We start from the raw sequence: 18,234 nt of genomic DNA, 5'->3' as shown, positions 1-18,234 counted from the left end.
GGCTCTCCCTGTGACTCGGGAAGAACCGCTCCCGTTGGAGAAGGGCTTCAGCAGTGCAAGTGAGTCACACTTGGACCTCCGGCCCTGGGGGCGGCGTCTCTGCCACCTGGGACGAGTCGAGAAATGCACACGAGGCCGCGTGCAGCACACCAGGAAAAGCAGGGCGTCACCGAGCCTGCGCCGAGCCACCAGGCTTCCCGGGACACCTCTGTCACGTGAACGCCCGCACACCAAGGCTATCAGCAGGGATTTTAAAGAAAATGAGCAATACCTAGTGTCCAAGAAAATGACCAGTGTTGTTTTAACGATTTCAAGCAAAAACTGAGTTTAAAAAATCCATGTCCACCATCGTGAACGTGGCCACGTGCCAACCCTGGAAGGCTTCTCTGATGAGATCAAGTAACGCCAAGGAGCTTTATTTTTGCTGCTGTGTAACAAATACGCCAACGTTTAAATCTGCACCTAACGCAGAGAGCCAACAGCCTCCGTCACAGGAGCACACGTGGGTACGAGGTCCAGCCAAGCATAATACAGACCGACCTTCACCAGTCGGGCTGCAGAGGCCCCGCTGCACTTGACCTTGACCGGAGAGACCTGCAGACAGGTACCAAGTCCTCTTCCTGCCACGCTTTTTTGTTCTGGAAAATGTAACTATTTTTCATAAAATACATTTCTATTTGCATAATAGGTTTCTATTATTTTCAACTAGTAAGTACACATCTGGAAATGTCTCCATCTTCGGTTTCAATGTGGTAAGCACTGAAAAGGGATAAGCCACATCAACAAAAGTTTTGGGGGGTCACCAGATTTTTTAGGACCGTAAAGGGGTCATGAGAACAACAGGCCAGAGCACCCCAGGTTCTTGGGTGACCCGTCCTTGAGTGACATGCTGAAGTGTGCGGGTGGGGCCCAGGTCTGCAGCCTGCTTCCAGACGTCCACAGAGACTGTGCACACGGAAGACAGCACACGGCGGGCTAAGAACGATCCGGTGCTCGCGGTGCCATGCCGCCGACTTCCCGTGACAGCCAGAGGTCTTCAAACTTGAAAATGGAGCCGATGTGAAAAATCAAACACACCACATCAACAGCAGGGGGCCCAGAAGCCAAGCCAGGTCCAGGGGAGCCCGGAAGAGCACGCCCAGGCACCTGCTGGGCCGCCGAGCTGAACCTCAGGCTGCGCTCCTCTAAGCGGCGGCTGGCAGGAAGTCGGGAGGGCGGATCAATACCCAGATGCGCGGGTCCATCTTTCGGCAGGTCTGGGGCTGGGATGTACCGTCCTGGTGAACTCCCGGTTCATGAGGAGAGGCCGCCTGGGGCGGTGCTGGCTCAGGACGTCCCTCTGCACAGTCGGACCTGTTGTGCATCCGACTGTGTCCCTTGAGAAGACACGCCGAAGTCCCGCCCCCAGCGCCTGTGCGTGGGACTCGCTTGGAAGCAGGGTCCTGACAGACGTGACCGCCTGAAGTCAAGTCGTCGGGTCAGGCTGAAACCCAGCGTGACTGGTGTCCTTAGCAGAGGGGCAGGAGACACAGACCCAGGAGGATGTGATGGTGTCCTCAGCAGAGGGCCAGGGAAGGCCAGCCGGCTGGCAACCCCCAAGCAAAGCCAAGGCCCGGACACCCCAGGGCCCTGGGAGGGCGTGGCCCTGCCACACGCCCACACTGGCCTCCCCAGTCTGTGGCGCCTTGTTAGAGCAGCTCTCGGGAACCAGTGCTCAAAGAACCACACCACCCGCAGCGGGGGACGAGAGAAGAGCCCACCAGCTGCCTCGAGGCCCAGGAAAGAGAGGTCCACTCTTTTGCGCCCACAGCAGGTGGACAGAAGACACTTCCCTGAGAATCTGGAAGCAGCAGTCTGCCCTCGCCAAGTGAGCAGCCCAAACTCACGAGGCCCCAGCGGTCAGATTTTTTTTAAAAGATCTTTTTTAGGGATTTGCTTTGCAGAGGTGCAGTACGGGAGGTGTCCCTGGACACCCAGCAGAAGCTGAGGCACGACTCCTCTGGAAGAGCTCACTTCAGGCCGGGCCTCAGAGGGCCCCTCGGGAGGAAGTCCTGAGGAATGCCCGCTCACAGTGGGAAAGAACGTACAAAACACACAGTGCACCTCGATCTCGGGGCTGGGGGTGCAGCTCAGGGGCAGAGCACCCCCTGGCATGCACGCCGAGTTCCATCCCCAGCATCTCACACACACACACACACACACACACACACACACACACACAGAAGCAGGAAGGAGATGCCGCGTTGCCCTTCAGAAACTGCTTAGGATGCCAGAAAGATGCGACTCCAATACAACACAAGCACGTTGAGAATGAAGAATGGGAGTGGATTTAAAATGTACAAGAAGAGGCAGCATGATATGGCCGAGCTGTGCGGGACTGGGTGAGGAGGACTTCTGACATACAACAGGAGAAATCTAAACACCCTGGGCATGCTCAGCGGCGGGTCAGAGAAGCATCTGTGGCGCAGCAGGGACAGAGAAAGACTTCAGCACGAGGAAAGACGCGGCTTGGAAGACAGAGGAAGAACATCCAGCCCGGGTCTGCTGTGAGCTGGAAGGAGAAGCGGCCGCATGCAGAGGCAGCTTTGTCAGATGTCAGCAACCTTGAAACAGTGGTCAAACAAGTCCTAAAATGATATGGACACAAGAAGAAAGAGGAAATCTACAGCCATTAAAGAAACTGAATTCGTAGTCTAAAATCTTCCCATAGAAAAAGAAATCATAAACAGTTCTGAAATAAAGGAACTCATTATAAATTGGACAATTGATTTTTCACATGGAAAAAAAAAAGAACACAAATTGTGGACTTCTGCTTCACGTCATTTATAAAAATCAACTCGAGATGCCCCTGATGATTGACCTGGAAAGTTCTGTTCAGAAAGCACCCAATCTACACAGACCACTGCAGAGTCCACCAGGGAAGCTGGGCGGTGAGGTTAACTGTGAGGTTAATCAGCAGTTTGCCTCTGAATTGCAATCTCACAAGAAGCACTCAGCACGACACCATTCGTTATAGAAGCTTCACAAACCAAAGCTCTCAAGTGACAAAGCACACTCCTGAAAGTCCCCAGCAGCCACACCACGGGAGGACACGGAAGACTTCCCTCTAAACTAGGAACGAGGGTCTGCAGTCTCCAGGAGCTGGGCCCTGGGGCAGGACAGCGGGCGTGACTGCAGAGACACACAGGGCGCCACCCTAGTCAGAGTGACTGTGAAACCCAGAGAACTCAAGGCCTGGGGAGGCCGCTGTCCAACAGGGAGAGTGGGACGGAACTCTTAGGATCCTGCATCAACGGCACTGCCGAAGGCACGGGCCAGAGCACGAGTCCAAGGCAGGCCTGGATGACGTTAGGGCCCCGAGTCTTCCGGGAGGTCACTGGAGAAGACTTGCATAGGTGGAAGCAGATACCATGTGGATTGGAATACCCCCCCATCAATTTTCTGTTGTTCTGTACATTCCAGGCTATTCCAATCAAAAGACCAACAGGTTCTTAAATCGTGTGTGTGTTGAAGTACAGAATTCACCACCAACTCTACACAGGACACGGAGCCCTCCCCGAGCGCACGGTGACCAGGACAGGTGCTGGTGCGGGCCAGGCAGGCCACTGCAGCATGAGCAGAAGGAACAGACCCAGGCAGGCCACTTGCCTGGAGACAGGGCAGGCACTGCGGGTGTCGAGCGAGAACTCGCTCGCAAGGTGCTGCTGGCAAAGGAAGAAATCTGGGCTGTGGCTTCACGTCCTTTATAAAAACCAGCTCCAGATGGGCCAGGAAATTAAATGTGAATAGGAAAGCGACAAAGTCACCAGGAGCAACACTGGAGGACGACCTCAGGGTTCCAGGGAGGGAAGGCTTCCCAGCACCAAGGGCAGAGTGTCAGCGGAGAATTGACAAACCGCATCAATATCGAAGTACGCCACACGGGGCTGGGCTGGGGCACAGCGCAGAGCACTAGCCTGGCACCTGTGAGGCCCTGGGTTCCATCCTCAGCACCACAAAGAAATAATAAATCAAAGAAAGGTATTGTGTCCATCCACAACTAAAAAAAAGGCTTAAAAATTAAAATAAAAAATACACATAAAGAAAACGAGAAAACCAGCCACAGACCGTGGAGGTGACAGTAGTCACATCCAGCATATTCACAGACCTGCTCCAGATCACCAAGACAGGACGGAGGGACACTGGCAAGAGGCAACGGGCACTTCACAGAGGAAGGGTGGCCAAGAACAGGAAAGACGCTCAGCCTCATCAGCCTCCAGGGACATGCAGACTAGAGCCATGGTGAAGCTCTGCCCGTACCTCCAGACTGGCAGAAATGCCCGTGGGACTACACCAAGTGCTGGCAAAGACGAGGCACACCAAAGTCACCCTCCGCGCCAGGACGGCCACCGCAGGGGCACCCAGAAAGGCAGCCGGGCGTCAGGAACTTCTGAGGCCATGGGGACCAAGTGGGCCTGGTACTGTGTAGGGACATGTTGACAGCGGGCGCAGGCAGAGTCCGGGCACAGCCTGCTCCTCTGTGCAAGCAGGACCCGGGCCACGCAGCCAAGGGAGGGAGCAGAGGCCCCACGCCCAGCCTGCCCAGCCGGCCCAGCCCGGAGCACGCGTGAGAGCCCACCACTCTTGCCAAGAGCAAAGGGGAAAAGGAGAGCCCAGAAACACCCAAGTGTCCATCAGAGTTCAGTGGAGCCGAGCGCCAGGGCACACCTGCCATCCCAGCAGCTCCGGGGCGGATGAGGAGGATCCCGAGTAAAATATAAAAAGGCCTGGGGAGGTGGCTCAGGCTAAGCAGCCCTGGGTTCCATCCCGCACAGAGGGTCTGAAGGATAACTGCAATCGTTCATACAATGAAGGTTACGTACACGTGTTCGTCTTTTGGTACTGAGGACTGAACCCAGGGGTGCTGATTACTGAGTTAGTATCCCTAGTCCCCCCTTTTTTTAAATTTTGGGACAGGGTCTTGCTGAGTTGCTCAGGCAGGCCTGGAACTTGGAACCCTCCTGCCTCAGTCCCCTGTCTCTGGTGATGGCCGTGCGCCGCCGTGGCCAGGGGTAACCTTCTCTTAAACCAGGCCATCTGCTGCGCCCTCATCCACTGTGCTCCAACCCTTCTGCCTGATTCAAAAGCGAATCTTCACAAACCAAGGAGAGCCCAGAGGGGGAGGCAGGAGACGAGAGGGCACCACCCGCTCCCCCGCCTCCCTCGCAGGCTGTTCTTAGATGGGTTCCCCTCACCTTCCCGACAACAGGACCGGCAACCGCGGGTGGGGAAGGCTGAGCAATGCCCCAGAGAGCGCCAGGTCCCAACCCAGGTCTGCAGGCGTCACCTCCTCAGGCGAAGCAGACTGGACCAAGGGTCTGGAGCCTCGGCTTCCTCAGGTGGGACGCGAGTGTCTGAAGCGGAGGGGAGAGGGAGACGCAGGCTGGAGAAGCCCTGTGATCTCAGGCAGAGACTGAGCACTGCAGCCACAGGCCGAGGCCTGCCGCTGACTCAGGAAGCGGGAGGAACGGTCTCCCCGGGACTGGGGAGCCGCCTGGCCAACACCTTGGTGTTGACCCCAAAGATTGCTGCGGAGTGTTGGTCTCCAGGACCGTCCAGATCACAGCCCACAGCACGGCAGACCAGCCAGAGGTGGGGGTCCCCGCCTCGCCCATCTCTGCACAGCCTGCCCCTCCCCGCCCTCCATTCTTTCCTGAGGTCCCCAGGCAGGGGGACGCTGCAGTGGCCTAAGCCCTTCACACGTCAGATGCCCCTGTTCCCCTGCCTCCTGGCACTCCACCAACACCAGGGAAGTCACGGGCAGCCAGCTCCAAAAAACCTCCCTGGAAAGAGCCCTGGTCAGGCAGGAGGTGCCCTTGAGTTCAGGTCCCACTGCCACGGGCTGGCTCTCGAGATGGAACCCTAACCCATCCATCTTCATATCCCCGGCGCCCAGCGTAGGCCCGGCACATAGCAAATGGTCAAAGGATGAAAATCAATGAACCATCAACCCAGCAATGAGCGGATCCATCCATCATCACTCCTGGGCAGGGACGGAGTCCTAACCAGTGAGACAGAAAAACTTCCCAGTCACTCTTCTCTCTTCCTCCACCTGATGAAGGAGGTATTCAAGACCTCAAGTTTCAGGATCGGAAGGTCCTGCTCCTAAGGCAGCCTGGGCACTGTGAGCGCCTATTAATGGAAAACTTTCCTTCTGTCATGCCAAAAATGTGCCTTCTAGTGACCCACTGGTCCACTCACCTGGCCACAAAACACAAGTCTCTTTTTGTCCACATTAAAACATTCTTTTAATGTGGAAAGAAAGTGGAGCCGTGGCCCTCAATCTGGGACTAGCTGATCGGGCTGCGATCTTGACCAGTCGTTAGATCCCTGGGCTATTGATATAGTTCCTCCAAGATCTTTAGAAGTTCTAAATCCAGCTTTAGGAAGGGTTTTCAGACTATTTACTTTTACATATTTCCAGGAACAGAAATCAAATCTTTCATTTTACAGATGAGAAAACCAAGGCTTAAAGGGATTAAACTCCTTGCCACCATCACAGATCAATTTCTGTAAAACTGGGGGTTGAAAATGATCTTCTCACCCCAAAGGGACTATGGAACCATATTCATTCAGCAAATATTTTTAAAGACCTACTATGTGTGCAGGACTGCTTCAGACACTGGGAAAATACCTGAGCACAAGAGGATGGTGGAAAGTCATGGAGACCGAGTGCTGGAGGAGAGAGAGACTGTGAACAAGCTAATCAAAAACACAATTCCAGGAATGACCCGGGAGAGGGTGATGGGAAGGGGGGTTTCTGCGAGGGTGATCATGAAAGAACCCTCCGGAAGAGGGGGCCTGAGCAGAGCCCTAACTGGACAGAGAAGGGCGTGGACAACCCAGGGCAGAGCTGTGGGCAGAGGGAGAAGCCAGGGCGGACGTGTTCTCTTTCACAGAAGAGCAAGGAGGCTGAGCTGAAGGGCAGCCCATGGTGAGGTCAGATGGGCAGGAGCCAGACTGTTGAGAATGGTAAGGAACTGTGCTGTGTTCTCCATGGGGTGGGAGGGTTACAGACAGTTATTAAACAGCAGGGGAAAGAGGCGACCCATCTTACATGTGTGTTTCTATTACTATAACAAAATACCTGAGGCAGGCAGGCTCACATTAAAAGGAAAGAGGTTTGCAGAGCTCAGAGTTTGGAGGCTGAAAGTACAAATAGCATTGCACGGGTTTGGGCGAGGGCCCCTTGGCCATGTGACCTCATGATGAATGGCAACGGTGTGCGACAGGGAAGGCAGAGGTCATGTGCCAGGGAACTCAGAGGACAGGTCTGCCCCCAACCCGGCTGAAGGGCCCCCAGAAGGCCCAATACCACACACTGTGGACCACTTCTCCCACAAGGCCTGGGGCACACCAGCCACATCCACACCCTAGCACATTTTACGTGAATCACGGGCGGGCAGGAACAGAAGCGGGGACAACGGAGAGTTCTGGATGGTCCAGAGGAGTATCCGGGGCTGCGGTGTGGTCGCCGGGGAGATGTGAGCCATGGCTGGTTGGAGGTGTTTTGAAGGTAGAGCTGACTTCCGAGAGGACCACGCAGCACACGGGCCTGCCCACAGTGCCCACAGGTGGCCTGAGCCCGGCTGCTCAGGAGGGAGTCCTGTGGACCACGGGCTCTGAGCTGCAGGTTCCGGAAAACCCACCAAGAGTCCAGAACCAGCCGGCCATGTCCTGCCTCTCTCCAGGCGGGCTGCCCCCACTCTCCTCAGCACTGAGCCGCCAGCCCCCAGCAGGCCTGCCAGGCACCACCTTGCCAGCCCCAAGCCCAGTGTGACAAACCGGGGTTCTACTGGGCAGCCGCAAGGCACCCGGCTGGTCCCTGAGCCCCTGTGGAATCACGTCACTCAGATCTCCCAGAGAGGTCAGGACTCGGGGCCAGCGCATGAGCACCGCCTAGCACAGAGGAGAGGCATGGGGGCGGCCCCAGCTCTACAGCCAACGTGGGCACCCACACAGGGAGGCGACCTGTACCCCAACTCCAACACACCCGCCGGCAGCGTGGGGATCGCCTCAGGTCTTACTGGGGCCTGGAACTGGGCACTCCTAAGGCCTCCAGGGTGACGAGGCCTGTGTCCAGACCACACCCTGAGTAGGGAGTCTGTGACTCACTCAGGATCCAACATGCACACATTAGGCACCTACTGCACACGGAAAAGAGGGAGACAAAGAAACAGGGCCCACAGGGGAGTAAACGCACAGACCACCATATCACCAGGCACGAAGTGACCCAGAGGAAAGAACTCTTCCTCCAGTTAGGAGACCACAGGAGGCCTGGTGCAGAAAGGTAGCCGGAGACACACAGAGGACAGAGGACAGAGGACAGGCAGAGGAGATCAGGGCACGGCTCAGCGCTCAGACACGGAATGGCACGCATTCCCACGATCCCCGAAGCCGCCTCGAAATTAAGGTGCCACGGAATGGGCTCCTAAATAGAAGAAGCCACGCCCTACGGACGTATAATTTGCCAAAATACATCCTACTGTCAGGGATAACGAAAAAGAACAGGTTTTTAAAAACCCAAAAAACACACAAAGCCTCCTCCTTGTTTGACCTACCAAATAACAAAGGAAAGGAGGCGGGGGCGAGGAGGCCAACGACGTCTGAGGTAGAGGGTTCAGGACGAGCAGGACCTGGCACAGGGGAGCCGCGCCCCACCAAGGACCCAGAGCTGGGCGAGGAGGCCAGCGACGTCTAAGGTAGAGGGTTCAGGACGAGCAGGACCTGGCACAGGGGAGCCGCGCCCCACCAAGGACCCCGGAGCTGGGCGAGGAGGCCAACGACGTCTGAGGTAGAGGGTTCAGGACGTGCAGGACCTGGCACAGGGAAGCCGCGCCCCACCAAGGACCCCGGAGCTGGGCGAGGAGGCCAACGACGTCTGAGGTAGAGGGTTCAGGACGTGCAGGACCTGGCACAGGGGAGCCGCGCCCCACCAGGACCCCGGAGCTGGGCGAGGAGGCCAGCGACGTCTGAGGTAGAGGGTTCAGGACGTGCAGGACCTGGCACAGGGGAGCCGCGCCCCACCAAGGACCCCGGAGCTGGGTGAGGGGCCAGCGACGTCTGAGGTAGAGGGTTCAGGACGTGCAGGACCTGGCACAGGGGAGCCGCGCCCAACCAAGGACCCCAGAGCTGGGCGAGGGCCAGCGACGTCTGAGGTAGAGGGTTCAGGACGTGCAGGACCTGGCACAGGGGAGCCGCGCCCCACCAAGGACCCCGGAGCTGGGCGAGGAGGCCAACGACGTCTAAGGTAGAGGGTTCAGGATGTGCAGGACCTGGCACAGGGGAGCCGCGCCCCACCAAGGACCCCGGAGCTGGGCGAGGAGGCCAACGACGTCTAAGGTAGAGGGTTCAGGACGTGCAGGACCTGGCACAGGGGAGCCGCGCCCCACCAAGGACCCCGGAGCTGGGCGAGGAGGCCAACGACGTCTGAGGTAGAGGGTTCAGGACGTGCAGGACCTGGCACAGGGGAGCCGCGCCCCACCAAGGACCCCGGAGCTGGGCGAGGAGGCCAACGACGTCTAAGGTAGAGGGTTCAGGATGTGCAGGACCTGGCACAGGGGAGCCGCGCCCCACCAAGGACCCCGGAGCTGGGTGAGGGGCCAGCGACGTCTGAGGTAGAGGGTTCAGGACGAGCAGGACCTGGCACAGGGGAGCCGCGCCCCACCAAGGACCCCAGAGCTGGGCGAGGGCCAGCAACGTCTGAGGTAGAGGGTTCAGGACGTGCAGGACCTGGCACAGGGGAGCCGCGCCCCACCAAGGACCCCGGAGCTGGGCGAGGGCCAGCGACGTCTGAGGTAGAGGGTTCAGGACGTGCAGGACCTGGCACAGGGGAGCCGCGCCCCACCAAGGACCCCGGAGCTGGGTGAGGGGCCAGCGACGTCTGAGGTAGAGGGTTCAGGACGTGCAGGACCTGGCACAGGGGAGCCGCGCCCCACCAAGGACCCCGGAGCTGGTGGGGGGCTGGGAGTCCTTCCTGCCCACTTCTGGTTCCCGCGGTTCATGACGCTCAGGTGAGAGCGTGACCCTCCGCTGCCCAGGTTCAGGCACGGCCGGGGCAGAGGGGACAGGCTACCGCTTTCCCGTGGAGGCGCTCCAGACCATTTCTCTCACCACGGCAGTCCACTGGGTCCAATGTGGCAGCCACACCCTGAGAGTGAGGGTCAGCAGGGGCTCCGGTCAGCCCAGGGTGGGCAGAGAGCGCTGAGCACAACAGGAGCCCCTGTTCTGAGCCACCAGCTGGGGTCACATGCCACCCAGCCGTCCACCCAGCCCTGTGGCAAGGGTTCAGCCCTCCTCCTCCTCCCCACGCCCCTCTGCGGCCTCTGTTCCCCGCTCTCTCCACGCAGGCACTGGGCTCCACGGATGCCAGTGCCCCTCAGTCTGTCCAACGCCAGGCCCGCCCCACGGGTGTGGCTGCTCTCCCAGTTCCAGATCAAGGAGGCCTGGGGGAGGCTCTGCTGGCTCAGCCTGGTCACATGCCCACCTCTGGGCCCGTCTGTGTCCAGGGAAGTGCGCCCTGGGCCCGAGCACCTCCTGCGCCCCCACAGAGAGGGAGCGGCCGGTGGGTGTGCTGGCGGAAGAGGACAGGACCGCTCTGCTCTGGAGCACCGTCCACCGCGCCATCCAGGAGGCGGAAAGAACACAAGCAAACGCACACAGGAACACCGTGGACAGGAACTGTGCCGTCGCTGGCGGAGGGCAAAGGAGAGGGGAGCTCGGTGGAGCCACGATTCCCGGGAGGAAGGAGGTGGCGCACGGAGCAGGGCTGGACGGCTCCCTGTGCTGCCACAGGGCACCTGGGTGTCTGAGGGCCTGGTCAGCAGGACGGCCGGAAGGGACGGGACCAGGCAGTGGGTGCCCTGGTCGTTACCTGTACCTCTCACAGCGGGGCAGCCTCCTCCTGACTGGGAACAGGCCAGGCCGGGAAGGCCCACGCTGAGCCGCCGCGGGAATGCCACCTTGCCTGCAGGGTGCAAGGGCTCCTTCCCGCCCCGCGGGCCCGGCCAGCCTGGTGCTCCCCAGCTCCCGCTGACACGCCCGGTGTCACGCTTGCTCCGTGAGGCCGCGCCGGGCTGCAGGGCTGCCCCCGCGGCCCTGGGGTTCCTCCAGCACCTCCACCATGCACCAAACATTTTCATTTGGCATTTCCTTTTTCTCTATATTTCTAGGGAGTCACTAAAAACTCCGAGGGGCCAACAACGTACTTCTGGGTGAAGACAGTCAAGATCTGAAAGTCTGGGATGAATGGTGCACTTATCCAGGCCCAATCCCTCAGTAGAGGAGGGCACGCTCGGAGCCCAGACGCAGACGCCCGCGGCTCTTGTTGGCAGCTGGTGACCAGGGCACGTGCGAGACTCGCCCTTGGCAGTGAACTTCCACGGGCTACAGCCACCGCACTGCCCAGCTGTCCCCAGTGCATGGTAAGCAGCTCAGAGGCAGCGATGAGGGCCCATCTCCCCTCCCCTCACTTCCCAGGGCCCTTCCACCCCCCAAAGAAGACACTCTTTAGAAGGAAGGAGGGAAGACCGGTAGCCAGCAGGGGAGACCTCCTTGTCAGCCTCACCTCCAGTAAGACACAGCGGGGAGAAACCGAAGCAGGCGGCAGAGACAGGCAGCTGGACAGCAGCGAAGCCCAGGCTGGCATCTGTCACTCCCTGAGGACACCTCCTGTTTTTGAATAGGTGTGGTGCAGCCAGGGCCAGGTGGGGCAAAGCGGGCCTGGAGGAGCACCAGCTATACAGCAGGACCCCTGGTGCTGGTCAGCACCAGGTCCTGGGTGGACGGGCGGGCGGGAGGTTTTGACGGGTAAGGGCCATGGCGCCAGGGTCCTGTGCGCTCATGCCAGCGTCTTCCCTCTTCCTGACCCAGCTCCCACAGCGGGCCACCCTGCAGGGCCAGGAGACGCGCCCCTGCCAGCCAGAACCCTCCACAGGGCCGTCTGCCACATTCCACTTTTAAAAAGCAGCCTCCAAAGAGAGGCGGGCTCATGTTTCAGGGCGGGTGGTCCTCCAGGTCTCCCACTCGCTTTGCAGCAGGTGGGGAGCATCTTGAGGACACGCCCCATTCCTTCCCCTCCGCCACGTTCACATCCTGAGCCAGGAGGCGCACACATCTCTCCACAGCCTGTCCTGGGTCGTGAGCGCCAGCCGTTAAGCGAAGACTCGGTCCGAGCATCGCACTGCGCCTTCCTAAGACTGACGTTTTAAAGGTGTGCAGGGTGGAAGTGATTCTTTTCCTGCATAGCCATCAGTTATTCAGAAAATTGTGTGGAAGTCAGACAGTCTTCCTACACAGTGAACGGGGTTTGGTCTTCCAACCCCCTGTGGACTGGGGAGCTCTGACTCCGTTCAGCCAACCACCTGGACCTTGGCCAAAGCTTGGTCCAGGGGCAACCAAGTAACACTTGATTCTTGGAATAAATGCTACAAAAGGGCACATTCTCCCAAGTCACAGAACGTCTGTGTCCCCCGCCCTCAGGGTGTGTGCGAACATGTTCTCCCCTGTGTGAAACTCATCAAGCTTAGGCCTTGAGTTGTCTGTAAAGAAAACAAAGTATTTTACACAGGCACAGGGCACGCCTGGGCCTCGTGTCCGCCCACAGACATCGGCTGTCTGTCCAGTGGTCCACCTGACATTGCACATCTCTTCATTAACTCTTCCCGAGGTGAGCCAAGGAGAATGGTAGCTGGCCAGAAAGGAGAATCGCAGACTGATGCCACGCCAGGAGCTTTGCCCAGTGGGCACGGGCCTGTCACAGTGCCTGCCCAGGGACCCACCTGCAGGGGACAGCACCAGGGGTGTCCCTGCTTATCCCGAGAGCCTCTGATCTCTTTAAGGCAACCAACCTTTGCTGGGTGGCACAGGTGCCTCAAAAATAGCCCTGGGAGGGGCCGGGGCTGAAGAGGGAAACAAGCCACAACTGCTGCCCTCCGACACTCGGCCAGTGCGGCTGTCTGCCCTGGGGGGATGCCTAGGACCACAAAGGCAGGAAGGCCCTCCCTCTCCATCCTCAGAACAGGGATGGGGCTTCCTTAATGTTCTTTGATGTGACAAAGGTTCACACAACCTTGAAAAGACTGCTTACAGGAAATGGGATCTAGAGACAAAATCACAGGTTGCCCTCCTGCCAGGGGCCCAGGAGCTGGAGAGAGTGCAGTTCAGCACGCCCACCCACCACGGGCTCCAAGTGGAGGGGGCATGGAGCCTGTGCTCCTCACCTGCTCAGCTGTCTCTGAGCAAGGGACATTCCTTCCCGTGCCAGCCTGACAGAGAAGCTGGGCGGACTAGACCAGTGGTTCCATTAGCAGTTAAACCAGGGCTTGGAGCCCAGAGCCCACATACTAGGGCCACCATGTCTCAGGGAGTCCAGTGGGAAGAGCCCCTTCCAGAGTTCTTCCACCCTCTGGTGGTGTACTCAGGAGGACAGGAGGAGTCACCATTGACTCAGGTCACCATTGACCGGGCTGCTGGGAATCCACACATCATGTGTCACTGAAATCACTGCAACATGAGGTTAATCTGCTTGTGAACTGAGCTCTGTCGTGATCCAGGCTGTGACCCCGGACCACAGGCAAGAGGCAGAAATGGGATTTGAGCCAAGGGTTTTCTCAGTACAAACACAATATCCGTCCCCTGCCTAAGATTCCTCTAGGTATACAGAGCACTGGGTTAATCACCCATTCCCTTGAACTGTAAAGTTAACACGTGGGCATATATGCATAAGGGCAAACTTCTTAAAGAATATGCCTCCCAAAATTATTATTAGTTATCTCTGTGGTGCCATTGTGCATGACCTCCAGTCTACTCATCTGTATTTTCTAATTACCCTGCAACAAACAGGCATTACTCAGGTAAGACAGGTGTTACTGCTTGTTAAAAGGGATGCTAAAAATTCGTACTTCATGTTGGGCTTAAATGGTGAATCGGGCCTGGGGGATAGGTGATATCCGTCTTGACCTTTTGGAGTTGACCGTGGGACCAACAACCCAAATCCTTCCAACTCTCCCCTGGGCTACAGGCTGCATGTTGACCCGAGGGGCAGTACTCAGGGTCATTCAAATTCTCTGAAGTCCGGTTCTGCAGAGTGTAATTGTTTTAGAAAGTCATTGAGACGCCTTCCCAAATCCTTGCTTCTGCTTTTCACTCTGCTCAACTGCCCCCTTTGGGGGCAGGGTGTGTTAATAAAACTGAGGTGATCATGTGTCCCTGGACCAGCCTCACCCCAGCCCAGTGGACCTATAGAGAGCACCAGTCAGTCCCACTATCCTCTCCGGCCCCACCCTTCCCTCCCGAAGCCACTGGTAAAAGCAAAGATCACAGTGCACCCTGAAGGCAAGAAGGGCTTTGGTCCGGCCTGAGGCGTGGCGCTGGGGTGCTTTCCTGGGTTATTCATGCTCGCTCTGCCCGCAGTAATCTTCTAAATATTTAACATGCCCTCTCAAGGAACAGCCCAAGCCCTAACCGTTGGCGACAGCTGTGGAGGGGCCTTCCTGGACTGACCAGGGGCAGGGCCAGGGCACCAGCTTTGGCAGGCAGCAGCAGGGTGCTGGGAGACAATGCTGGGAAGGGCTTCTGCTGCTCTGGAAATCAGGGAAGAAAGGGAAGAGGAATATGTCGAACCCTGGGAGTGATGAGGCACAATCCTGCGGTCCCCTCTTGCTCAGACAAAGAAAAGGCCCAGGCCGGTTCCCCTCAGGCCACCCCAGACCCATGCCAGCCCTGGCTCCCCTGAGCAGGTGGCAGGCACATCTGTCCTGCCCCAGGCGGGAAGGTTAGGATAAAAACGTCCCCCGCCCATCCCCAAGGACTTCACGGGCCTCGCCCCAGATGACTCTGCTCTCCTGCTCCTCTCCTGCTCGAGGTGTCATTGCCACCGCCCTGGGGGCTGTCTGTCACCTGGAAATTTCCCGAGCATTCCTGAAGATGCCTGCCCCGGCTCCCAACCCCCTGCGTGGAAATCAGACCTGGGGACGCAGGTGTCTACCCCATCCATAGCGTCCTCCTGTGTCCCGCCTGCCTTCGCCGCTGTCGATCTGAGAAACCTAAAAAGGAGGATTTTTCGACCTGGAGGGCCCCGCCTCCGTCTCCGTCTCCCCAGTCTCCGCGCGGACCCTCCGGGCAGCGCCCCTCTGGCTTCGTCGGTCCTTTCCACCCGACAAAAGCGTGGCGCCGGCGGGCGCCCAGCGACCCCAGCATCTGTCCCCGCGGGGACGCGTGTCACCGCGGCGCGCCCCTCGGGGCCTCTGCCAATCTGTCCGCCGGGAACAAAGCGGCCGGGGCGCGGCGAGGCGCAGCCCGGAGCCCCGCGCCCCGGCCCGGCGACCCCGCCGGCCGCAGGCGCCCGGGCAGCTTCCCCACCTGCTAAATTTAGCGGCGCCGGGTATTAATAGCGCGGCGGGCCGGCGCTGCGGGGGCGCGCGGCCGGGCGGCGGGGGCGAAGGCACTTACACCACCAGCCTGGAGATGATCCACGACACCATGGCGGGCGGCGGCGCGGCCCGGTGGCGGCGCGGCTCGGTGCGGGCGGAGCGGCGCTCGGCACGTCAGTGCGCGCACGGCCGCCGCCGCCAGACTGAGCGCGCCCTGCCCGCCCGGCGCTGGCGCAGTCGGCGCAGCCGCGGCACGTCCGGCGGCGCCCCAGCCCCCGGGGCTCCGGGCCCGCGGCGATTGGGCGGCGCGCGGGTAGCGCCGCGGCCCCGCCCCGCCCCGTCGCCCCGGCCCCCGCGGAGTCCGGCGGGTCCTCGCGCCCCGGCACCAGCCCTCGGTGTCGCGGACAGGGTCCTCGGGAGTCCATCCGCACCTGTCGTGATGGGGTTCTGTCATCCCCAGCGGATAATGCGCAGCCTCGGGAGGGACCGGCTGCCGGTACCCAGACCCGGCCGCTCCATCCGCCCCCACAGGCCAAGGAACAACCCTAGGCTTGGGTCTCCCTGGTCGATTCCAGAGTCCCTACACCATCCGGGCGCTGCCCACACCCTCATCGCCACGATGGGTCCCCAGTTGTCCCTCTAGCTCTGTTCGCCGCGGGCGCATGGTCCTCCCGCGACCGAGCTCCCCAGGCCTCACCGCTGGCCTTAGTCTCTTCAAGCCTCCGCTGAAGGGCTGGAGAGCTGGAGGTTGCTGCTGCGGGAGCCCCACCTGGCCGTGCGGCTCAGGCAAAAGGGAAATTTTATACCCAATATAAACATTTTAATGTACTTTAAGAATATCGCATTAAATAGTATTTATCTTGACCACTGAATTTCGTGGTGCCCCTTCGATTTTGCCCTCCAGTCGGGAGCCTGGAGCTCACCCCGTGGTGGGCCTGCATGGACCTCTGGTACACAGGCGAGCTTTGTCCTCACCCTCAGCTTGGCCGTGCTTCCCACCCTCCTGCAGCCTGGGACCTCTCTGGTCCTCTCGGGGCCTGTTCTCTTTTGCTGATGCTCATGCCATGTATGAACCAGCGGCAGATGTGACAGGCACAGGAGAGACCTCGTGTGAGCCTTCTCTAAAGGAATTCTGCCCAAGCGGGCTTCCGGAAGAGCGAGGTGTCCTCAGACCTCGGCAGAGAAGGCCGGAAAGAGCCCTCCAGTGTGGTGGAAGGTGTGTCTGCGCACATGCCAGAGCAAGGCGGGAGGCAGACCTCGCACACCCTGGCGTCCTCCGCGGCAAGGGGTCTCCAGGGGCCACAGCACACCCGGACGTGGGGTTTTAATGCTGCTTGACTCCATTTCAAGGTCCTGGCTGGAGGCTGGTTAGTTCCCTTCTTATCAGGCTCTCACGCTTCAGGCCACTGTGCAGCCACCCTGGACGCCCTAGGGTCAAGGACCAGACGCAGGAGGCAGCCCTGCCAGAGCCCCTGGAGTCCTCACTTAGCGGGTCCTGAGCCCTGCCGCTCCTCCGCTTTCTTGCCCTCCCAAACCACAAGTGTGCTGTTTGCCAGACGCCTCCCTTTCTCCCTCGGTCTGTGACCTGGCACGCGCTGTGGCCTCCCCAGGGATCTGGGAGGAGAACAACACCATAACACTTGTTTCTCCCTCTTGGTGTGCGTCTGGCCTCACCATACCTCACTCGAGGTGATGGAGTTAAAACAAGGCCCTGCAGTAAAAGTTCTGGACGGTGACTGAGCAGAGAGAGCAGCAAAGCCAGGCCCCGAGAGCAGGCAGCCCGGGGACCTCCTGAGACCACCCCAGGCCCTCCCTCCACTCCCTGGAGAGGTCAGAAGGTGCTCGCAGCCGTCCCGGGATGGGGCCTGAGGTTCAAGAGGGCCTGGGGAAGACAGAAGACGCAGATGGACCCTTGCAGCTTCCTTCCCGAGCACTCGGCTTCACATGGAATTAGGTCTGACTGTTGCACAGAACTAAACATTTCAATTAGCAAAATAAAACTCTTCATGGGGTTAAAAGGTGTGGACGTCTGGAAGGGTGGACCAGCCCCAGATCTCTCTCAAGAGGTGGGAGAGGGCTCGTTCCACAGCCCAGGGCTGACGGGCAGGGGCAGGGGGAGGAGGACAGCGTGATGCTTCTTGCAGCTCGCTCTCTCTCTCTCTCTCTCTCTCTCTCTGTTTCTCTCTCTCTCTCTCTCTCTGTCTCTCCCTCTCTCTGTCTCTCTCTGTCTCTCAGTGCAACTGTTGCTCTTAGAATCTGCACGCGGGGCCTCTGCGTTGTCCTTGACCCTGGAAAACTCGGTCCAGGGAATGAACTCAGCCTTCCAGACCACGGGGCTCCTCCAGCCCTGTGTCTTGCTTCACGCTGAGATCCTTTTCGTGTGGACTCCTGTTAACCAGGCATCTCTTCTGTTTCTGCCACCCCCACGCCCGCCCTTCCCACTTCTGAAAGAGCTCTTCGTTTTTTACTGGGAACTGATTCTCCCACATTCCAACCTTAGGAATTGTGACTCTGTCCTACCTGATTGGCTCATGGGGGTGGGGTTACCAGACAAACTGGGCCAAATGGAAAACAGGACTAAAACTTCTGTTTTCATCCATGAAGCATTAATTGCCACAGGAAATGCCCTTCTATTGTAAACAACTAGAAAACCAGGGAAAAATAAATAAGGAGTCTTATAATGTCCCACTCTCTATCCCAAAGCAGGTGGAGAACCCAGAGCCCAGCAACCACAGAATCGGGGAGGCAGAAGCCAGGGCTCAGAGGGTCAGGGTTGTGGCTCAGGGGTAGAGTGCTTGCCTTGCACACGTGAGGCACTGCGTTC

General features: G+C 59.0%; 1 protein-coding gene across 5 annotated transcripts in view; it reads right to left on the bottom strand.

The window, feature by feature from the left end:
* The window catches only part of Reep1 (receptor accessory protein 1), a 95,988-nt gene extending 80,322 nt beyond the window's left edge, over positions 1-15,666 (bottom strand). For 3 of the 5 annotated variants that reach the window (XM_047522817.1, XM_047522820.1, XM_047522819.1), the window contains exon 1: positions 15,490-15,666. In XM_047522817.1, the coding sequence (XP_047378773.1) occupies positions 15,490-15,521 (32 nt within the window). In that variant the 5' untranslated portion in view covers positions 15,522-15,666. Of the gene's footprint in view, positions 1-15,005; positions 15,131-15,489 lie in introns of those variants that run through there. The other 2 variants (XM_047522821.1, XM_047522818.1) reach the window with 2 other exon arrangements.
* Positions 15,667-18,234: the final 2,568 nt, after the last annotated feature.

This window comes from Sciurus carolinensis, chromosome 13 (genome assembly GCF_902686445.1).
Source record: "Sciurus carolinensis chromosome 13, mSciCar1.2, whole genome shotgun sequence".
NCBI lineage: Eukaryota > Metazoa > Chordata > Mammalia > Rodentia > Sciuridae > Sciurus > Sciurus carolinensis.
This window is presented reverse-complemented; position numbering and strand designations above follow the sequence as displayed.